Source organism: Hyla sarda, chromosome 5, assembly GCF_029499605.1.
Source record: "Hyla sarda isolate aHylSar1 chromosome 5, aHylSar1.hap1, whole genome shotgun sequence".
Taxonomy (NCBI): Eukaryota; Metazoa; Chordata; class Amphibia; order Anura; family Hylidae; genus Hyla; species Hyla sarda.
Window position 1 is genome coordinate 255103580 of NC_079193.1, and position 24347 is coordinate 255127926.

Consider the following 24347-nt stretch of genomic DNA (forward strand, 5'->3'; position numbering starts at 1 on the left):
TTCTGAAACACTTCTTATAGTTACTATACAATGCTATAATACGTAAGCAAAGACTAAACAGTTATGTCCTTGACTAGTGGTCTACTGCGGTTTTCATTCCAGCAACAAAAACGGATATGGTCCAAAAATTTCCAAATCGGTGCCCCTGCTGCGTGCCCCAAATGTGATGTGAATCCAGCCTTATTGAAATACACTGCTCAAAAAAATTAAAGGACTCAGACAATTTTAGTTTTAAGTTTTAGTTTTTTCCTCCTCTCCTTCTAACATTCATAACTCTTATATTTTCATCCACAGACTAATAGGAGGGCTTGTTTTTTTTTTTTGCAACCAGTTGTCCTTAGTAATGACATCACTCATTTTAATAAAAAATGTAAGGCGCAACCAACACAATACTATTTGTGTGGGAAAAATAATAAGCGCACCGCAATTTAGCAAATTTTGGAAGGTTTCATTTTCATGCTGTACACTTTACGGTAAAATGGACATATTTTCTTTATTCTGTGGGTCAATATGATTAAAATGATACCCATGATTACATACTTTTCTATTATTGTACCGCTTAAAACAAATTGCAAACTTTTTAACCAAATTAGTGCATTTAAAATCCCTCTATTTTGCTGACCTATAACTTTAATTTTTCCATATAAGCATCAGAGGGCAAATTTTTTGCGCACATATATATATATATATATATATATATATATATATACATACACACACACACAATTTATTTATATATATTTTTTTTATTTATTTTATTTTTTTACACTTTTTGGGGGTATTTGGGGAAAAAGGGACAATTTCCATTTTTAATGGGGGAGGGGATTTTTCATATTTTTTTTTACTTTTATTATTACACTTTAATAGTCCCCATAGGGGACTATTTATAGCAATCATTTGATTGCTAATACTGTTCAGTGCTATGCATAGGGCATAGCGCTGATCAGGGTTATCGGTCATCTTCTGCTCTGGTCTGCTCGATCAGTGTTATCGGTCATCTTCTGCTCTGGTCTGCTCGATCTCTGACCAGATTGCCGCGGAGCGGTGCGGGCGAACCAATCATGCATTTTTCTGTGCGCACTCCTGCAGATGGTGTGATTTGTATTGATCACGGCATCTGAGGGGTTAATGGCAGACACCTGCGCGATCGCGGATGTCGGCCATTGCCGGCGGGTCCCTGGATGCGATCAGCAGCCGGGAACTGCCGGGTATGACGCGAACATCGCTCCGATGCTCGCGGTCATGTATAGGACGTAAATGTACGTCCTGGCGCGTTAAGTACCACCGCACCAGGACGTACATTTACGTCCTACGTCGTTAATGGGTTAAACAACACAATGTAACTCCAAATCAATCACACTTCTGTGAAATCACACTGTCCCCTCAGGAAGCAACACTGATTGACAATCAATTTCACATGCTGTTGTGCAAATGGAACAGACAGCAGGTGGAAATTATAGGCAATTAGCAAGACACCCCCAATAAAGGAGTGGTTCTGCAGGTGGTGACCACAGACCACTTCTCAGTTTCTATGCTTCCTGACTGATTTTTTGGTCCCTTTTGAATGCTGGCGGTGCTTTCACTCTAGTGGTAGCATGAGGCAGAGTCTATAGCCCATACAAGTGGCTCAGGTAGTGCAGCTCATCCAGGATGGCACATCAACGCGAGCTGTGGCAAGAAGGTTTGCTGTGTCTGTCAGCGTAGTGTCCAGAGCATGGAGGCGCTACCAGGAGACAGGCCAGTATATATCAGGAGATGTCGAGGAGGCCGTAGGAGGGCAACAACCCGGCAGCAGGACCGCTACCTCCGCCTTTGTGCAAGGAGGAGCACTGCCAGAGCCCTGCAAAATGACCTCCAGCAGGCCACAAATGTGCATGTGTCCACTCAAACGGTCAGAAACAGACTCCATGAGGCTGGTATGAGGGCCTGATGTCCACAGATGGGGGTTGTGCTTACAGCCCAACCCCGTGCAAGATGTTTGGTATTTGCCAGAGAACACCAAGATTGGCAAATTCGCCATTGGCGTCCTGTGCTCTTCACAGATGAAAGCAGGTTCACACTGAGCACATGCAACCAAGTATGGAGACGCCGTGGAGAACGTTCTGCTGCAGGCAACATCCCCCAGCATGACCGGTTTGGCTGTGGGTCAGTAATGGTGTGGGGTGACATTTCTTTGGGGGGCCGCACAGCCCTTCACGTGCTTGCCAGAGGTAGCCTGACTGCCATTAGGTACCGAGATGAGATCCTCAGACCCCTTGTGAGATGATATGCTGGTGCAGTTGGCCCTGGGTTCCTCCTAATGCAAGACAATGCTAGATCTCATGTGGCTGGAGTGTGTCAGCAGTTCCTGCAAGAAGAAGGCAATGGACTAGCCAGCCCGTACCCCAGACCTGAATCCGATTGAACAAATCAGGTACATGATGTCTCGCTCCATCCACCAACACCACGTTGCACCACAGACTGTCCAGGAGTTGGCGGATGCTTTAGTCCAGGTCTGGGAGGACATCCCTCAGGAGACCATCTGCCACCTCATCAGGAGCATGCCCAGATGTTGTAGGGAGGTCATACGGGCACGTAGAGGCCACACACTGAGCCTCATTTTGACTTGTTTTAAGGACATTACATAAAGTTGGATCAGCCTGCAGTGTGGTTTTCCACTTTGATTTTGAGTGTGACTCCATATCCAGACCTCTATAGGTTGATAAATTTGATTCCCATTGATAATTTGTGTGATTTTGTTATCAGCTCATTCAACTGTGTAAAGACAAAAGTATTTCATAAGATTCGTTCATTCAGATCTAGGATGTGTTATCTTAGTGTTCCCTTTATTTTTTTGAGCAGTGTCTTATCAGGCGCAGTTATTAAGGTATTATTACTGTTGACCTCAAACTCACCTCAATGGTTTCATAGTAAAAATTCTGACATCTTTACTTGCCACAGCTAAGATGTGGAAGGATCTGCCCAGGTTTGGAGCAAAAGCAATGTCATGAACGGGATCTGTGACTGTCATAAAGGTTTCAGCTTTGACATATTTCCTACAAACAGAAGAGTGTACAGACATGAATGAGGATTTCACCGATCATCCTATAAGGAAGCACTCTACCCACTTATTAAGGTCAAAAAACATGATGTGACATAACCTCTAACGCCTACTATACATATAAGTTATCTGACCGCAATTACCCCCAACCGTCCACAGTCTCTGAAAAACATGGCAGAACTAAGCCCTCATTTTTATCCAAAAGAGGCAGCTTTAAATGTGACAGGTGTTCTTTCACTTTAACCCTTTTATGACCAAAGGGGTTTTGGCTCTTCATAACCACTTTTTGGAATGCTGTATTTAAAAAAAAAAAAATTCTTGCTTTGGTTTATGTTGTTCTACCCCCAATTTTTTGGGCTTTCTAGTTTTTCGAAATTCGAGCAGATATTTTGTAGGTTTTTAACCCCTTAAGGACCAAGCCCATGTTGACCTTAAGAGCCAGGCCAAATTTTAGCCTTTTTGTTTTTTTCTCCTCGCCTTCTAAAATCCATAAGTCTTTTATATTTCCATCCCCAGACTGATATGAGGGCTTGATTTTTGTGTGACCAATTGCACTTTGTACTGACACTTCTCATTTTACCATAAAATGTACGACGAACCCAAAAAATGTTTTTTTTTTTTTAGAGAGGAAATTTTAATGAAAACCACAATTTAGCAAGTTTTGGAGGGTTTCGTCTTCACACTGTACACAATGACGTTTTCTTCTGTGGGTCAATATGATTAAAATGATACCCATCTTTACATACTTTTCTATTATTGTACTGCTTTTAAAAAAATATTAAAAACTTTTTTGTACAAAATCAGTATGTTTAAAATAGCCCTATCTTGACCACCTATAATTTTCATTTTTATACGCAGCTGTATGAGGGCTAATTTTTTGCGCCGTGATCTGCAATTTTTAGCGACACCACATTTGCGTATATGACACTTTTAAATCACTTATTAATAAAATGTTTTTAAAAAAGCAGCAATTTAGGACTATTATTATTTACGTTTATGCCGTTCACCGTAAGGGATCATTAACATTATAATTTGATAGTTTGAACATTTGCACACGCGGCGATACCAAATGTGTTTATTACATTTTTACTACGCTTTTTGGGGGTAAAACGGGATTATTTTCATATTTATTATTTTTTTTTTAACCTTTTTCTCTTACACTTTTTATGCCCCATAGGGGACTATCTATAGCAATCATTTGATTGCTAATACTGTTCAGTGCTATGCATAGGGCAGTGTTTCCCAACCAGGATGCCTCCAGGTGTTGCAAAACTACAACTTCTAGAAAGCCAAAGGCTGTCCAGGCATGCTGGGAGTTGTAGTTTTGCAACATCTGGAGGCATCCTGGTTGGGAAACACTGGCATAGGGCATAACACTGATCAGTATTATCGGCAATCTTCTGCTCTGGTCTGCTCGATCTCAAACCAGAGCAGAAGACCCCTGGAGACGGCCGGAGGCAGGCGAGGGGACCTCCGGCTGCCATTTTAGAAGACCAGATCCTTGCGGCAGCACCACGGGCAATCCGATCATCCATTTAAACATGCGGATTGCCAAAGATGCCATAATCTGTATTGATCACGGAATCTGATGGACATCAGCGTTATCGCTGATGTACGCCATTACCGGCGGGTCCCCGGCTGCTGATAGCAGCCAGGAGCTGCAGTGCATGACGCGAGCACTGCTCCAATGCTCGCGGTCATGTACAGGACCGTAAATGTACGTTCTGGTGAGTGAAGTACCTCCGCACCAGGACGTACATTTACGTCCTGCGTCGTTAAGAGGTTAATCTTCTAGTTCTCCCATGCTTCACAAGTCGCTATGGAGCCAATAATAAAGGCCCTATTTTAGCTTTAAATGTATTGCCCTCACTTAGACTCAAGTGCAAAAGTTGATATTGATGTGAAAGAAGAAACTAAAATTGGTGGCCAGGGCTGATTATTTGGGCAATGTACATCTTGCGTGACATGTTAATGCATGAGCACCTTACACCTCTGTAAAACAGGTCTGTGTGATCCAGGACATTTCAAATTGATCTTCATACAATGCTGCTAAGGGAAGCCCTGTGATGTCATTAGTGTCATCATGGGCTTCTCCAGCCACTGTTTGAATGCAAAAACAGAGCTGATACATTTGAGAGAACAAGGAGCTGTGCCCATGGGTTTTCAGTAACAGGGAACTGATTTTATTCAGTCCTGTGTCACTGTAAAGAGCAAGCTGTCAGTGGGAGAGTCCGATCCTGCCGTCAACTGACAAACACACAGATGTAAAATGTAACTACGTTAAATCATGGGGTTAACATTAACACTTGCAAGCATTCTCTTTTCATCTTTGGCTTTCTTGCAAATCTTATTGATTTAGAAGGTTCTACATTGTATGACATGATTTTTATCATACATCATTCCCCCCCCTTCATCATCACCGCCTGTCAATCCCTTTCAGTGACCTTCAACCTGCAGACCTCCAGATGTTGCAAAACTACAACTCCCAGCATGCCCGGACAGCCATCGGCTGTCCAGGCATGCCGGGAGTTGTAGTTTTGAAAACATCTGGAGGTCCGCAGGTTGAATACCACTGCGGCGCCTTAGTCATCATCCAGACCCCCCCCCCCCCCCCCCCTTTAGTTTTCTACTCACCTCCCCTCGGTGGGTAGGAAGGGTGAGCTGGTCCGGGCCATCTATGCTGCAGGGACCATCCGGTGGCGAGGGTTAGTCATTCTGGGCTGTTTATTTTCACCGGGAGGCCCTCTTCTCCACTCCGGGACGCCCCCGGACTAGTGACGTTGACGATGACGCACAGGGACGTTCATGCGCAGGTACATCTGCTGCGCACGGACGTCCCTGTGCGTCATCGTCAAGGCAACGTCACTAGTCCGAGGCCGGCCCGGAGATCCGCAGGTTGAAAACCACTGAGAAGGGATTGACAGGTGGAGAGTTTACTTGAGTATAAGCCCAGGGGAGGAGTTTTCAGCACGGAAAATCATGCTGAATAACTCGGCTTATACTCGAGTATATATGGTATTTACAGCTTTAAAATAAAAAAGGTATAAAGTTACAGGTTACTTTTTTTTTCATTGAAGAATATGCTACTCTTATGTTTCCCATTCTACATGAGATATACCTTGTGTTCTCGTTGTACTCATAGATCTGAACTTTTCCCATTATATTAGGGCTGCTGTCATCACTTCCCACAGCTATAGTTGGAGAATGAGCACGTGAGCTAAATATAGAAGAAAAACATGTTAAAAAATTTGGATATATTGTCAATTTTCTCATCAACAAAAATGTCAAATTCCTGTCCCTTTACATATTTATTAAAGCATACACATACTTATCCAACAGGTTCCTGTGCAGCACAATAAAAGAAAAACAATTTTTATTGTACTTCGACACGTACAAAAATTAACTGCAGTCTCAGCCTTTGAATGGACCAAGCCTGGGTATTAAAGGGATACTCCCCTGGAAAACATTATTTTTGAAATCAACCGGTGCCAGGAAGTTAAACAGATTTGTAAATTACTTCAATTTAAAAATCTTAATCCTTCCAGTACCTATCAGCTGCCGTATGCTCCACGTGAAGTTATTATTTTTTTTTTTATTTCCTTTCTGTCTGACCACAGTGCTCTATGCTGATATCTCTGTCCAGAGCAGGATAGGTTTGCTATGGGGATTTTCTCCTACTCTGGACAGTTCCTAAAAAGGGACAGAGATGTCAACACAGAAGGGAAATTCCAAAAGAAAAGAACTTCCTCTGTAGTATACAGCAGCTGATTAAGTACTGGAAGGATTACGATTTTTAAATAGAAGTAATTTACAAATCTGTTTAACTATCTGGCACCAGTTGATTTAAAAAAATATATATATATATATATGTTTTCCAGTGTAGTACCCCTTTAAGGGTATGTTCACACAGACTACACATCACTGAAAATTGCTGATCTTAAACCAGAATCCACTGTGCAGAGTTTGAAAATCCTGGAGGAGAAAATGCGTCTTCAAGTTGCAAAGACATCTGACCTCATAATTGATATAAATGTTTATCTTTTGTTTACTTCTATATGGCTGCCAACATTTTTATGGGTTCTATGGGCACACAGATTAACAACTCTGTGCTGGAGTTTTGTCTTCCCTATGGGCATGTTGTTGACACCATCATGGACTTCGCATGCTGTGGAACAATCTAGGAAATCTATGGTACCATAGGTTAGTGCACTCAGTATGGGTCTTACATCAGGTTGGTTTTGTGTTGCGACCAGGGTGAGAAACCTGTGGATATTACATCTGAAAAATTAAGTGCAGCATATGTGTTTATACATTTTTGGCAGAGACTCCTGGACAGCGGATAGCCAATGCCGTGTGTCTCAATAGGCACTTAGCCAGAAGGCTTCAATTACAGTAAAGATACCAACCTTGATGGATTCCAAGAAATACAGCTACAGCTCAGTTTACAAGATATTTCATGCTGCAGAGACCACTGGCTAAGGTTCATGACATCTGGAGCTTCATAAATTCTCACCACACCGTCTGCAGAGCAGGTGGCCAACATTAAACCAATATGCTTGGGGGCAAATTTGACATCAGTTACCGACGTCCTGCTGTCCACAAGGGTTGTTCTTTTGACCTAAGAATGCACAATTCAAATCAATAAAATAGGGCTGGGTGGTATACCGGTTCATACCGAAATTTTTGTGCTGCACGATATGAATTTTTCCCATACCGCAATACCGGTTTGGCCCCTCCCCCTTGGGAATGAATTAATTATCAGCCCAGCGCTGTGCCGTCCCCACATCGGGGAACTAATCCTATGTGACCTGCGAGCACTGTTCTGCCCCCCCCCCCCCAATTAATTATAAGCCCAACCCAGCGCTGTCCCCATCAGGGTACTACTCACATTTCACCCGCATGCGCTGCCCTCCTCGTCCTGCTTGTTGCGGCCGCCGGCGCTGACACTCTATACCAGTGGTCTCCAACCTGCAGACCTCCAGATGTTGCAGAACTACAACTCCCTGCATGCCCGAACAGCCGTTGGCTGTCAGGGCATGCTGGGAGTTGTAGTTTTGCAACATCTGGAGGTCCGCAGGTTGGAGACCACTGCTCTATACTGTGTGGTATCCCTATGCCCGGGCTGCAAAAAACTAAATAAACTCACCTCCCGTTGGTCCGGTACCGGCCTCACTTGTTTCCTGGAGACGGGAACGTCGGACAGCCATCAGCCTATCACCAGCCGCAGCGATGTTCCGCCACGGCCGGTGATAGGTTGAGCCCACTGTAATGTAAGGAGCCGGCTCCTTACATGACAGTGGGCTCAACCTATCACCAGCCGAGGAGGAACATTGCTGCGGCTGGTGATAGGCTGAAGGCTGTCCGACATTCCCGTCCCCAGCGTAAGGCCGACGTAGGTGCGTTAAAGTTTATTTTGTTTGCCTTTTGCAGCCCGGGTATAGGGATACCGCACAGTATAGAGTGCCAGCCCCAGCGGCCGCCACAAACAGGACGAGGAGGGCAGCGCTTGCCGGTGACATTTGAGTATTTACCCCGATGGGGATGTGGGCTGATAATTAATATTGGGGGGGGGGGGGGGCTAGGAAATACCGTTATATACAGTGGAACCGCCAAAAGTTTAAAAAATACCGTGATACACACATTTGGTCATACCGCCCAGCCCTACAATAAAACAACTATTTTTACAAAGCTCCTAAAGATAAGGGGATGTATGAGATAACAAAAGGGATGCTTTTCCTAATGTAATAGAACATCGTTTCTATAGATTAGTCAAGGGACTAGGGCACAGCTCGGAAACCAGACACAGCTTATAGACAACAGGGGCACCTATTCTAGGAGATAGGAAATAATAATAATAATAATAATAATAATAAAATCTCAGTTTATAATTTATGAAAATATAAAAAAAAAAAAAAAAAAATGTGAAAGGGTTTACTGCTTAACAAAATTAATACAACAAAGTACAGATAGAGAATTGATGTTCACTTCTCCCGGCACGTTCTGGCAACTAGACTAAAAGCATTATATATATATATATATATCCCTTGCAGATCAGGTCCATAGTGGTTGGGCTGAGACTATAATCCCTATTACGCTCATCTCAAGTAGTTCTAAGAGTGAGCATCCACTTTAATAAACTGTGTTAGTTCTGTAATTCTACCAGGTCCATGGTGTTAAATACATTTGTTTATTTACAAACTATGTTACTATGTATTATCCGTGTAAGTATCAAATTAAAACACATGATGTCTTACCCAATGACTTTGTCCTCTAGGTTTGTCATTTGATTCTCCTACTATTTCTTCCCACACTGCAGCCGTCCTGTCAAATGAACATGAAGCCAGCACCTGTCCAAACTCTGGATGAGCCCACGTTACACGCCATACCGACCCACTGTGTGTCTGATCAGGGGCACAAAAAAGCAGAATTACTATATGGACAGGTTAAAGTGTACCTGTCATAAACTTTTTTTCTACAATGAAGAAAAAAACATTAGATTTATATTTGTAATATATACATTGGTTAAAATATGTGGGTGTATATTTTTGTCCCTGCAGCTATTGCCTGTGTGTCTCTGTGAGGAGACCAAATACAGGAAGTGTGGGTAGAGAAGCAGGGCTCTGTGCTGTGAGGCTCTGTAACATGTCCTCGCCTCACACTGCAGGATGGTTGAAAAATCGTGAGTCAACAGAGCCCTGCGTGGCCTCGGTGCACAGAGCCCTGCTTATCCTGCCCTCACTTCCTGTATTTGGACTCCTCACAGAGACACACAGGCAATAGCTGCAGGGACACCATTTTTTCACCCAAAAATACACACATTTTTTAACCAATGTATATTACAAATATACATATAATGGTATTACCTACATTATATCAAAATGTTTTGTTAACGACAGGTACACTTTAAACACATTGGGGCTGATTTATCAATGGGTGCTTGGTTGACATTTATAAAAGTTTATGTCCAATGATTGAATAACCCCAGGAGTCAAGCAACAAATAAACCTTATCTTGTGTCTTTATTAATGTCTATGGAAGTTGTAATAGTCTAGACATTTAAAAAAAAAAAAAAAAAAAAAAGTGGTGTTCATCCTTTGCCCGTTCTGTATTAAACATGAGTAATGTAATATTTTATAACATGAGGTGACTTTACTTACTGGCCAGACAGTAATGGACATGCTTAGAAAGGATCTGTACTTGTCTTGGGGCTAAATGGATGTGTTGTGAGTCCACCATAATGCTGCTGCTTTCTTTTTTGGGAAATGGCTTTTTCTTGTTGGAGTTCCCTCCCTTCAACTACAAATTCCAGGATCCCTTGTTTGTACGCGTGAGGTCACTTTTCTCCCTCCCACACAGTAACCCCACCCATTGCAGCACAGCTAGGCTTTCTTCCATGCATGCTGTTCATGAAAATACAATTCCCTGCAGCCCTGTGGAGAATGATATCCCCCCACCAAGCTGTCGCTCCACCTTCTGAATCAATGCCATGCTCCCTTTCAACACCTGACTAGGGTTGTAATGTCTTGGGCCACACTGCAATCTGAGAAAAGCTAGAGACCACACACACATTTTGAATGCAGCTAAAAATGAACATCGGGGCAAAAATCACATAAGAATTGAATGTCCAGCCATTAAACACAGGTACAGACACTATGTTATGAACTGCACTAACTTTACAGCACCTGTAGCATAGTCAAATAAAAAAAATCCCACAATACCTCTTAAATTAATGTGTCACAGATATTGCTCAAATTAATGACTTTATTTACGCTTTGCCATCACACTGCACCTTTGTCATAGTGCCATTCTTACAATCCAGTGGTCTCTTGTTGTTGCTAAATTACAACACCCAACTTGCCTGGATAGCCAACAGCTGTCAAGGAATGCTGGGAGCTGTAGCTTTTCAACATCTGGAGGTTCACAGCTTGGAGACCACTGTTATAATCCATAAGAAGGAGCAAGGGCAAAAATAGAGAATGATCAAGAGCAATAATAGTATTGTTAACAATTCTAAATGTGCCACCCCTATCCTGTGGGGAAAAAATGTAAAACTTGTATACAACTATATAAAATAATAATAATAAAACAGTATTCATTGTGCCTGACCCTGATGCCCAAATAACACCGAAGATAAACATATGGGGTATGAGAATGAGTGAAATTAGAACCTGAGACCTTGAAATCCAAGTTATTTATTTTCCTTTGTTATTTCATTTGTTTATTTTGCCCTGTTTGTTGCCCTTATTTAAGATGACACACGATGGAGAGATAGGGTGTTTCCATGGTAATATGGACGCTGGCTGCGCGGAAATGATGCGGCCGGAGCCGGGCACCCAGTACAACTTCCGGTTACCGCTCATTGGAATGCAGAGTACTTTGTTTCCATGACTACACCTCAATTACATACTCCCAGGCTTCCATTATGACACATCGCACTTACGGCGCAAATACGCTGTTAATGTTTACCCACGCTAACCATCTCAATTATAGCGGTGAGTGATAACTCCCCTATCGCCTGTATGTTTATGTTTTTAATAGATTTTAGTACATGTGCAGATATGTTCTGAATAACTAATCAGAACCTTATTAGGGGATTTCTATTCACGTGATGTTTATCAATATGATGTATTTTTTTAATGCACTTTATGAATTTTGCTGTGGAGATTATTGATGTAACACTGTTTTCAATAATTGGAAATGTAATTGACACCCTGTGTAGTTATCACTTGTATTGAGCTTGAGAAAGACCAGGGGAGCTAGTTGAAACGTCGCTGTGTGACATTCACAACCTGAATACATTTTTTCACCTTTAAATGGACTAGTGTGCTACGGATAGATATATTAGATATAGATATAGATATATACACACACACACACACTCCAAGTAAATGCGGCACTACTTCACTGTTCAAATGTATGGCCAGCACCCCAGACTGATCTCAGTCCTTTAGACATCCACAGCAATGGTGCAGCACTCCAGTATGACAAAAAAAGTGAATTTATTCTCTCATGAGTAACTACAAGTGCTGCATGCTTGAAAAAGGCTCCATGAGGAGCTGAAAAGTTGCTATTTGTATTTTGACATGAGAGAATAAATGCACTTTTTTGCCATATTGGAGTGCTGCACCATTGCTGTGGATATATATATATATATATATATATATATATATATATATACATATACACACACACACACACACACACACACAAAGTAACAGAAAACTAAAAGACATCTTACCTTCCAACTCGCAGTACAATGCCAGTCACCATTTTCACTTTTGTCCCATACCTGCAATGAATGCAATACAAATTGATGTTCCAATTAAACTGAACTATATATTAGCGCAACCTTTTATACTTCTCACGTCTTACCAGGAATATGCTACCACCTTACAGCCCATGTATAAAAGGTGTATTAGAAATCATTAATCATCTATTTACTGATAAAGCAATACCGTAAAAGTCCAACCACTGGGACCTACACAAACTGAAGCGCTATGGTTGTGTCATTCCCTTTGCTACCACTCTTTTGCCTCCTACTTTTCAGCCCCCATAATAGTCAAGCTGTCGGGCGCTGCTGTTTTTCAGCGGGAGAAAAAGACTGTGCAAGATGTATTTTTTCTCCCGCTATTTTCGACGGCCGTAGTGAAAAGGGCCTTATAAAGTCCCCCAGGTTCAGCCATTTATGTTCCCCTTTATTAGTAGTTTTATGCACTGTCCATCCTGCACCTGGTCTAGAAGTAGGAGGTATAATTTTAGAAATATTCCCATAAGTATATCTCTGATGAATGTCCCTCTGTAGCTCTACAGTGGTACAAGTCTGCCATTGGTCACAATGAAAAGTAAGTATACATCATGGCTACATAACGCATTACAAATCAATGATAATATTGAGTTAAACGTGTGCAGCTTTGCTAAGCAGTAAATGGTCACATGACAATAAAATAGTCCCATTTGGCACATGTGAAAGATGTCTTGAAATAAAACTGATCATCTAGACTTGATTTCTGACTGACCATTGCTTTCTACAGATATATTGAAATAGACAAAATCCCGGGGCCACTGACCACGCAGTACTTCAAGGCTAGCTAGAGGATTACCTATACACTGATCTGTACATACTGACATAAGTTTGGCAGGTTCATAATGGGTGCCATAATGAGAATGTACGAGCAAGAAGTGCAAGATTAGGCTGAACCACCATGTACTACAGTGGCTTAGGTGGGACACCGATGTTTGCGTGCACCGACCCCAAACACAGCAAGCCATGTGCAAGGGGACTGACTCTGGGTATGAGGAATGCAAGTATGTGTTTTTTACCCCATTAAATTGAGCACATAAATAAGTCTTAAAGGGGTACTCCACCCCTAGACATCTTATCCCCTATCCAAAAGGATAGGGGATAAGACGTCTGATCGCGGGGGTCCCGCCGCTGGGGACCCCCGCAATATAGCATGCGGCACCCACCTGTTTCTGCTCCGGAAGCGCTGGAGGGTCTGGGTCCTGACCACGGGAACGGAAGTCCGTGATGTCACAACTCTGCCCCCCCCATCACACCCCTCCCATAGACTTGCATTGAGGGGACGGGGCGTGACGTCACATGGGGGGCGGAGTCGTGACATCACTAACTTCTGTCCCCATGGTCAGGACCCAGACCCTCCAGCACTTCCGGAGCAGAAACAGGTGGGTGCCGCATGCTATATTCCGGGAGTCCACAGCGGTGGGTCCCCCGCGATCAGACATCTTATCCCCTATCCTTTGTATAGGGGATAAGATGTCTAGAGGTGGAGTACCCCTTTAAGGCTGTTTCCACTTTTTTTTCCAGGCAGTTTCTGAGCCAAAGTCAGAAGTGGATCCATAAGGGAGGAGAGGTGTAAGTCCTTCCTTTATATGTCCTATTCCTTTTGAATACACTTCTGGCTTTGGCTCAAAAACTGCAGTGGCAGTATTCCAAAAACTGCCAGAAAAAAAACCAAGTGGAAACTTAGCCTAACCCTCTTTTTGAAAATATGGAATCAGTAGAGGAAAAATGTACCGTATTTATCGGGGTATACCACGCACCGGCCTATAACACGCACCCTCATTTTACCAAGGATATTTGGGTAAAAAAAGTTTTTTACCCAAATATCCTTGGTAAAATGAGGGTGCGTGTGTATACCCAGATACACTCTCTTACCCTGCAGAAGCCCCCAGGAGAGGCAGGGGGAGAGAGGCCTTCGCTGCCGCTGCTTCTCTCCCCCTGCCTTTCCTGGGGTCTAGAGCCTTGCTGCCGCTGCTTCTCTCCCCCTGGCTATCAGCGCCGCTGCCCCTTCTCTCCCCCTGGCTGTCGGTGTCACTGCCCAATTGCCGGTGCCGACAGACAAGGGGAGAGAAGGGGCAGCGAAACCCATTGCCGGCACCTCTGCCCCGTTGCCCCCCCCATCCCTGGTTGTATAATTACCAGGGATGGTAATTATACAACGTCACTTGTCATTGCGCAGCGCATAGCAACGACGCAGGGGACGCACACCGGAGGCCTGAAGCAGCGCGGACCCGACCCCGGCAACAGGTAATTATACAACCGGGGATGGGGGAGGCAACAGGGCAGCGGCGCCAGCAATGGGTGCCTCTGCCCCTTCTCTCCCCCTGGCTATCGGCGCCGGCAATGGGGCAGCGGCGCCGATAGCCAGGGGGAGAGAAGGGGCAGCGGTGCCGATAGACAGGTGGAGAGAAGGGGCGGCAGCAGGGACCCCAGGACAGGCAGGGGCAGAGAAGCCGGCAGCGCTGGCGGTCTCTGCACCTGAAAAAGCCGCTGCAGTTCATTGATTTAAAGCGCCCGCTTTAAATCATTGAACTGCAGTGGCTTATCGGCGTATAACTTATTGGCTGTCCGGGCATGCTGGGGGTTGTAGTTTTGCAACAGCTGGGGGCACCCTGCTTGGGAAACACTGGTCTATGTAGAGGACAGGAGCTTCATCTGGGTCCTGTACAGTACAGGCAATGTCCTAAAAAAGTGACATGGAGCCGCCCTCACATTGTGTCCAAAGGAGCAGCTAACCCTGGTACAGGTAAAGTATACAGAACATGTAATGCCTCCCTGTACTGTAGGGGGCGCTACCAGACATCAGTCAGTGCATGCGCTTCAGTAATACAAGGGTTTTACCAGTGAAATGCCCATTCTGATTGGTCAGTTCTTCCAGCCATTGACACGTTTCACAGATCTGGACTGTCTGTAGCATTGTATGTTGAGTCTGGTTTCAACTTACAATGGTCCAGAATAGACCACTGTATGTTGAAATTATTGTATGTTGAGGGATCAATGTACTGGATTACTCCTTTAAGGGATTCACTCTGCGGAATTCTCTTTCCAGCTTCTTCTATCAGCCCCATAGACTTCTAATGGTGCAGGATGGAGATAGCAAATATCTTCTCCCGCCTCATTGGGGGTCAGACCACCCCACAGGCCACAGGGTGATCTGCTGCACTGTCACATGTCTCCCACCTGACCATACTGCCAGGAATGTCTCACCATAGGCAGTGCACTATAGTGGTCTTCAACCTGCGGACCTCCAGATGTTGCAAAACTACAACTCCCAGCATGCCCGGACAGCCGTTGGCTGTCCGGGCATGCTGGGAGTTGTAGTTTTGCAACATCTGGAGGTCCGCAGGTTGGAGACCACTATAACAAAGTATGTGTGTTATGTATATCTGTATACATGGAGATGTGACCGTGTCCCCTCCGCCCTCACTCACTTTCACGCTTTGATCACTGGAACAAGTCGCCATTCTCCTGCCATGAAAATCGAATGAGACATCATGGATGAGATCTCTATGATCTGCCGAGATACTCCGGGCCACAAACATGCTGATCGCTGCTGAGTGTCACTTCAGGAGGATTCGGTACCGGACGCTGACAACATGGAACTCACGCTCTATGGCCACTTCACCAAACTAGTAACTGCGCATGTGCCAATCTAGCCGCCCTCTACGTATCTGCCATCTACGAGGCAGCGTGCTGGTCACGTGATCTTAGGATCGGGTCACGTGTTACGGTTTCATGAAAACAAACTGAAAGAAGGCGCATGCTTGTAGCTGAGACGAGGCTGTATATGTGTTGTGTGAGACCACAGCACAGTCTACTGGGAAGGCGAAGCTTTATGTTTTCTGGACTGAGATGATGCTATGGCTATATGTGGGCACTGGGTGACTGGGCAGAGGATGGCACTCTGGTACTGTTGGGCTCTGTATGTGCCTGTGATTACCACTTTCCGTGGGCACTGTGGAGGAGATTTATCAAGCTGTCTTATCGTAAGATTCTATTTGTTGCCTAAAGCAACCAATCACAGCTCTACTTTCTTTTTTCATAATATCATGGTAAAATGAAAGCTGAGTTGTGATTGGTTGTTATGGGCAACAACAAAAAAGAATTTTAACCCCTTAAAGGACAACTGCAGCAGCATTACACTTATCCCCTATCCACAGGATAGGGGATAAGTGTTTAATCGCGGGGGGCGCCGCCTGCTGGGCGCCGCCATAAGCGCTTGATCGCGGGGGTCCGACTGCTGGGTGCCGCCATAAGCGCTCATGGTGAGCACTAGGTCGACGGTGACGCCTCATCTCCTCCCTGTCCCCATACAGTTCTATGGGGGATGCGGGGAGGCACGAATGCTGCCTCCCCGTCTCTCCCATAGAGATGTATGGAGGAGGCGTGCCGGCCGCAACGTCATGCAGCCGCTGCCCCGTACAGGAGATCGCCGGGGGCCCCAGCGTTCGGACCCCCCGCGATCAAACACTTATCCCCTATCTTGAGGATAAGGGATAAGTGTTTGTAACGCTGCAGATGTCCTTTAAGGACCCGGGGTTTCTCCTTTTTTGCACTTTCGTTTTTTCCTCCTTACCTTTAAAAAATCATAACCCTTTCAATTTTGCACCTAAAAATCCATATGATGGCTTATTTTTTGCGCCACCAATTCTATTTTATAATGACATCAGTCATTTTACCCAAAAATCTACGGCCAAAGGAAAAAAAAAATAATTGTGAGACAAAATTGAAAAAAAAAAGCACAATTTTGTAACTTTTGGGGGCTTCCGTTTCTACACAGTAAATTTTTCGGTAAAATGACACCTTATCATTATTCTGTAGGTCCATACGATTAAAATGATACCCTACTTATATAGGTTTGATTTTGTCGCACTTCTGGAAAAAATCATAACTACATGCAGGAAAATTTATACGTTTAAAATGGTCATCTTCTGACCCCTATAACTTTTTTATTTTTCCGTGTATGGGGCAGTATGAGGACTCATTTTTTGCGCAGTGATCTGAAGTTTTATTGGTACCATTTTTGCATTGGTAGGACTTATTGATCGCTTTTGATTCATTTTTTCATGGTATAAAAAGTGACCAAAAATGCACTATTTTGGACTTTGGAATTTTTTTGCGCGTACGCCATTGACCGAGCGGTTTAATTAATGATATATTTTTATAATTCGGACATTTCCGGACGTAGCGATACCACAAATGTTTATTTTTATTTAAACTTTTTTTTGTTTTTAACCCCTTAACGACGCAGGATGTATATTTACGTCCTGCGCCGGCTCCCGCGATATGAAGCGGGATCGCGCCGCGATTCCGCATCATATCGCGTCGGTCCCGGTGCTAATCAACGGCCGGGACCCGCGGCTAATACCACACATCGCCGATCGCGGCGATGTGCAGTATTAACCCTTTAGAAGCAGCGGTCAAAGTTGACCGCCGCTTCTAAAGTGAAACTGAAAGTATCCCGGCTGCTCAGTCGGGCTGTTCTGGACCGCCGCGGTGAAATCGCGGCGTCCCGAACAGCTGATCGGACACCGGGAGGGCTCTTACCTGCCTCCTCGGTGTCCGATCGACGAATGACTGCTCTGTGCCTGAGATCCAGGCAGGAGCAGTCAAGCGCCGATAATGCTGATCACAGGCGTGTTAATACACGCCTGTGATCAGGATGAGAGATCAGTGTGTGCAGTGTTATAGGTCCCTATGGGACCTATAACACTGCAAAAAAAAAGTGTTAATAAAGGTCATTTAACCCCTTCCCTAATAAAAGTTTGAATCACCCCCCTTTTCCCATAAAAAAAATAAAACAGTGTAAAAAAATAAATAAACAAACATATGTGGTATCGCCGCATGCGTAAATGTCCGAACTATAAAAATATATCATTAATTAAGCCGTACGGTCAATGGCGTACGCGCAAAAAAATTCCAAAGTCCAAAAAAGCGTATTTTGGTCACTTTTTATAACATTAAAAAGTGATCAAAAAGTCCGAACAAAACTAAAATCATACCGATAAAAACTTCAGATCACGTCGCAAAAAATGAGTCCTCATACCGCCCTGTACGTGCAAAAATAAAACAGTTATAGGGGTCAGAAGATGACATTTTTAAACGTATAAATTTTCCTGCATGTAGTTATAATTTTTTCCAGAAGTGCAACAAAATCAAACCTATATAAGTAGGGTATCATTTTAACCGTATGGACCTACAGAATAATGATAATGTGTAATTTTTACCGAAATATGCACTGCGTAGAAACGGAAGCCCCCAAAAGTTACAAAATGGCGGTTTTTTTCGATTTTGTCGCACAATGATTTTTTTTCCCGTTTCGCCGTGCATTTTTGGGTAAAATGACTAATGTCACTGCAAAGTAGAATTGGCGATGCAAAAAATAAGCCATAATATGGATTTTTAGGTGGAAAATTGAAAGGGTTATGATTTTTAAAAGGTAAGGAGGAAAAAACGAAAGTGCAAAAACGGAAAAACCCTGAGTCCTTAAGGGGTTAAGGACAATGGACGTACTCCTACGCCCCCGTTTCCGAGTCCTTAAAGACCGAGGACGTAGGAGTACGTCCTGTCCATTCCCGGCCCCCCGCCGCTAGCCGGAGGGGAGCCGGTGCCCGATGCCTGCTGAAATCGTTCAGCAGGCATCGCGGCATATCGCCCAGGGGGGTCATTATGCCCCCCATGTCGGCGATGGCCGCAGATCGCTGGACAATTCAGTCCAGTGATCTGCGGCGATTCCGGGTCAATCGGGTCTCCGGTGACGGCCCCGAACAGCCAGAGCCTGCAGGGGTGAGGTGGCACTGGTGCCACCTCACGATCGCCCTGATTCGTCGGCCGGATTCCCGGCCGACCAATCAGGGCGCCTGCTGCGGGTGTCACTCCCGCACCCGCTCCGCCCCTCTTCCGGAGGACGGGTGCGGGAAGACGACACCGGGTGCTGGGGACCCCGATCCCCGGCGTTCATGTTGGGATCGGGGCCCCAGGAGCGACGACGGCGGCGGCGGCGGGACTGACCTGCAGCGTCGATCAGCAGCAGCAGGAGGTGAGTGACAGCCTCCTGCTGTTGCTTAGCAACAGCTCCCAGCATGCAAAAAGGGCATGCTGGGAGCTGTAGTTATGCAACAGGAGGAGGCAGACCACCACAACTCCCAGCATTCCCTTATGGGCATGCTGGGACTTATGGTTTTGCAACAGCTGGAGGCACATTCTTTCTATGGAAAAGTGTACCTTCAGCTGTTGTGTAACTACAACTCCCAGCTTGCACAAACAGCTAAAGTGCATGCTGGGAGTTGTAGTGGTGCATCTGCTGGTTGCATAACTACAACTCCCAGCATGCCCGTTGGCTGTCGGTGACTGCTGAGAGTTGTAGTTTTGCAACAGCTGAAGGCACACTGAGTTAAGTAGCAAACCAGTGTGTCTCCAGCTGTTGCATAACTACAATCCCCAGCATCCCCAGCCAAAGTAGTATGCCTCCCGCTGTTGCATAACTACAACACCCAGCATGCCCTTCTGCTGTCCGTACATGCTGGGGGTTGTAGCTTTTGCAACAGCTGAAGGCACACTGGTTGCAAAACACTGAGTTTGTTGCCAAACTCGGTGTTTCCCAACCTGTGTGTCTCCAGCTGTTGCAAAACTACAACTCCCAGCATGCACTGATAGACCGTACATGCTGGGAGTTGTAGTTTTGCAACAGCTGGATGTCCCCCCCCCCCCCCCCCCCCCAATGTGAATGTACAGGGTACACTCACATGGGCGGAGGATTACAGTAAGTATCCGGCTGCAAGTTTGAGCTGCGGCAAATTTTCTGCTGCAGCTCAAACTGCCAGCGAGAAACTACTGTGAACCCCCCACCCATGCGACTGTACCCTAAAAACACTACACTAACACAAAATAAAATAAAAAGTAAAAAACACTACATATACACATACCCCTACACAGCCCCCTTCCCCAATAAAAATGAAAAACGTCTGGTACGCCACTGTTTCCAAAACGGAGCCTCCAGCTGTTGCAAAACTACAACTCCCAGCATGCACTTATAGATCCTACATGCTGGGAGTTGTAGTTTTGCAACAGTAGGATATCCCCGTCCCCCCCCCAATGTGAACGTACAGGGTACACTCACATGGGCGGAGGATTACAGTAAGTATCCGGCTGCAAGTTTGAGCTGCGGCAAATTTTCTGCCGCAGCTCAAACTGCCAGCGAGAAACTACTGTGAACCCCCCGCCCGTGCGACTGTACCCTAAAAACACTACACTAACACAAAATTAAATAAAAAGTAAAAAACACTACATATACACATTCCCCTACACAGCCCCCTTCCCCAATAAAAATGAAAAATGTCTGGTACACCACTGTTTCCAAAACGGAGCCTCCAGCTGTTGCAAAACAACTACTCCCAGTATTACCAGACAGCCACTGACTGTCCAGGCATGCTGGGACTTTTACAACAGCTGGAGGCACCCTGTTTGGGAATCACTGGCGTAGAATACCCCTATGTCCACCCCTATGCAAGTCCCTAATTTAGGCCTCAAATGCGCATGGCGCTCTCACTTTGGAGCCCTGTCGTATTTCAAGGCAACAGTTTAGGGCCACATATGGGGTATCGCCGTACTCGGGAGAAATTGTGTTACAAACTTTGGGGGGTATTTTCTGCTATTACCCTTTTTAAAAATGTAAAATTTTTGGGAAACCAAGCATTTTAGGTAAAAAAATTGTTGTTTTTTTTTTACATATGCAAAAGTTGTGAATCACCTGTGGGGTATTAAGGTTCACATTACCCCTTGTTACGTTCCCCGAGGGGTCTAGTTTCCAAAATGGTATGCCATGTGGTTTTTTTTTTGCGGTTCTGGCACCATAGGGGCTTCCTAAATGCGGCATGCCCCCAGAGCAAAATTTGCTTTCAAAAAGCCAAATGTGACTCCTTCTCTTCTGAGACCTGTAGTGCGCCAGCAGAGCACTTTTCACCCCCATATGGGGTGTTTTCTGAATCGGGAGAAATTGGGCTTCAAATTTTGGGGGGTATTTTCTGCTATTACACTTTTTAAAAAAGGAAAATTTTTGGGAAACCAAGCATTTTAGTAAAACATTTATTTTTATTTTTTACATATGCAAAAGTCATGAATCACCTGTGGGGTATTAAGGTTCACTTTACCCCTTGTTACGTTCCCCGAGGGGTCTAGTTTCCAAAATGGTATGCCATGTGTTTTTTTTTTGCTGTCCTGGCACCATAGGGGCTTCCTAAAGGTGACATGCCCCCCAAAAACCATTTGTCGCTCCTTCCCTTCTGAGCCCTCTACTGCGCCCACTGAACAATTAACATAGACATATGAGGTATGTGCTTACTCGAGAGAAATTGGGTTTCAAATACAAGTAAAAATTTTCTCCTTTCTACCAATTGCAAAAATTAAAAAATTGGGTCTACAAGAACATGCGAGTGTAAAAAATGAAGATTGTGAATTTTCTCCTTCACTTTTCTGCTATTCCTGTGAAACACCTAAAGGGTTAATACACTTATTGAATGTCATTTTGAATACTTTGGGGGGTGTAGTTTTTATAATGGGGTCATTTATGGGGTATTTCTAATATGAAGACCCTTCAAATCCACTTCAAACCTGAACTGGTCCATGAAAAATAGCGAGTTTGAAAATTTTGTGAAAAATTTCCAAATTGCTGCTGAGCTTTGAAGCCCTCTGGTGTCTTCCAAAAGTATAAACTCATTAATTTTATGATGCAAACATAAAGTAGACATATTGTATATGTGAACCCAAAAAAATATATTTTGAATATCCATTTTCCTTACAAGCAGAGAGCTTCAAAGTTAGAAAAATGCTAAATTTTCATTTTTTTCATCAAATTTTGGGATTTTTCACCAAGAAAGGATGCAAATTACCATAACATTTTACCACTAAGTTAAAGTAGAATATGTCACGAAAAAATAATCTCAGAATCAGAATGATAACTAAAAGCATTCCAGAGTTATTAATGTTTAAAGTGACAGTGGTCAGAATTGCAAAAAACGCTCCGGTCCTTAAGGTGTAAAATGGCCTGGTCCTTAAGGGGTTAATGGGAAAGGGAAGGGGTTAAATATCTTCACTTTTTTTCCCTTTTTTTTTTGCTATGTTATAGCTCCCATAGGGACCTATAACACTGCACACACTGATCTTTTACATTGATCACTGGTTTCTCATAGGAAACCAGTGATCAATGATTCTGCCGCTGGATCTCAGGCACTGAGCAGTCATTCGGCGATCGGACAGCATGGAGGCAGGTAGGGACCCTCCTGCTGTCCTGTAAGCTGTTCGGGATACTGCGATTTCACCGTGGCGATCCCGAACAGCTCCCTGAGCTAACCGGCATGGTTTTACTTTCACTTTAGACACGGATCCCGACTGTTGTTAGAGGGCGGGCCAGACCCGCTATGACATCGGGCCACACCGTGGCCCCGCGTTATAGAACGGGAGCAGACTCATGACGTACCAGTACGTCATGTGTCCTTAAGAGGTTAAAGGAGTAGGGTCACACCTGTAAGGGAAGGGTCACACGTGTATTTTCTGCTGCAGATTTTGCTACCCATTGAAATCAATGGGCAGCAAAATCTTCTGGAGCAAATCTGCCACAGAAAATTTGCACATGAAAATGTATCCTTAGAGTTCGGTACAATTATGATGATACCCAATTAATGTTGTCTTTTGTTTTTATACATCAAAATCCTTTTTTTCCCCTTTTTTTGTTGCCGTGTTCTGATAACCATACCTTTTTTTTATTTTTTCGTATGACATTGTTATGTGACGGCTTATTATTTTTATTTGTTACTTTTTATTGGTACTATTTTTGGGATACATGCTCCCTTTCGATAAATATTGTTCCACTTTTTTGGAGGCAAGGTGACCAAAATTAGTAATTTGTTGTTGTTACTTTATTGTGCAGGAAGTTGTTTTATAGTGCAAGTCGTTAAAAACATGGTGATACCTATTAGGTATAGGTTTTTATTTGTTGTTTTTTTATTAGCGCTTTTTTTTAAAGTTTATTTATTTACATTTTTTATTTTTTTTTGCTGTTTTACTATAATGCAGTAAATCTGTACTGCAGTATAGTATACCTGTCAGTAAACACTGATAGTTTGCCTGTGAGACTGAGCCTATGGCTGGACCTCACAGGCTTCTGTACTTGGCAGACAAGAGACCATCATCTGGTCTTTTGCTGCCATTGCAACACTAGGACCCCATGATCACATAGCAGGGTCACCAATGGAGGAAAAGGGAAGCCCCCTCCACCCGTCAACCCAATAGATGTGGTAGTCAGTACTGACCACGGCATCTGTGGTGTTTAACCCCTTAAGGACCACAGGTTTTTCAGTTTTTGCACTTCCGGTTTTTCCTTTAACTTTAAAAAAATCAGAACCCTTTCAATTTTGCACCTAAAAATCCATATGATGGCTTATTTCTTGCGCCACCAATTCTACTTTGCAGTGACATCAGTCATTTTACCCAAAAATCTACGGCGAAACGGAAAAAAAATCATTGTGCGACGAAATTGAAGAAAAAACTCAATTTTGTAACTTTTGGGGGCTTCCGTTTCTATGCAGTTCATTTTTCTGTAAAAATGACACCTTCTCTTTATTCTGTAGGTCCATACAATTAAAATGATACCCTACTTATGTAGGTTTGATTTTGTCGTACAGGGGTGTGGAAATAATAAAAAAAAAAAAAAAAATACTTGTCCAAGGGACTAAAGCAGAACACAATCTACTTGTCCCTCAAGAAAATCCACTTGTCCTGAAAGATGAAATAATTTCAACCAAAATAGTCTGATCCACCCCACTAGACCACCAGGGATGGTTATAAGATTCCTTTACACACTGCTGTCAACTTCAACAGCGCTGATCTAATGGTTTAATAGCGGCAACGGCGATCGCAGCATGCCAGGCTATTAGTGGCAGGAGAGCTGTAGCTCCTTTTACACCCGAGGCAAGCCCCCCCATCTGACCCTTATAACTCCAATTTTTCCAT

At 44.0% G+C, this 24347-nt stretch overlaps 2 protein-coding genes across 4 annotated transcripts in view; one reads left to right on the forward strand and one right to left on the reverse strand.

The window, feature by feature from the left end:
• The window catches only part of SEH1L (SEH1 like nucleoporin), a 36092-nt gene extending 20059 nt beyond the window's left edge, over positions 1–16033 (reverse strand). For 2 of the 3 annotated variants that reach the window (XM_056521522.1, XM_056521521.1), the window contains exons 1-6: positions 15773–16033; positions 12279–12329; positions 9295–9441; positions 7447–7658; positions 6159–6257; positions 2895–3035 (exon numbers count right to left, since the gene is read on the reverse strand). In XM_056521522.1, coding sequence (XP_056377497.1) covers positions 2895–3035; positions 6159–6257; positions 7447–7658; positions 9295–9441; positions 12279–12329; positions 15773–15883 — 761 coding nt within the window. In that variant the 5' untranslated portion in view covers positions 15884–16033. Of the gene's footprint in view, positions 1–2894; positions 3036–6158; positions 6258–6368; positions 6384–7446; positions 7659–9294; positions 9442–12278; positions 12330–15772 lie in introns of all 3 variants that reach the window. The other variant, XM_056521520.1, reaches the window with a different exon arrangement.
• Positions 16034–16071: 38 nt separating this feature from the next.
• PTPN2 (protein tyrosine phosphatase non-receptor type 2) overlaps positions 16072–24347 on the forward strand; it is a 117934-nt gene continuing 109658 nt past the window's right edge. The window contains exon 1 of the mRNA XM_056521517.1: positions 16072–16248. Within this exon, the coding sequence (XP_056377492.1) occupies positions 16210–16248 (39 nt within the window). The 5' untranslated portion in view covers positions 16072–16209. The remainder of the gene's footprint in view (positions 16249–24347) is intronic.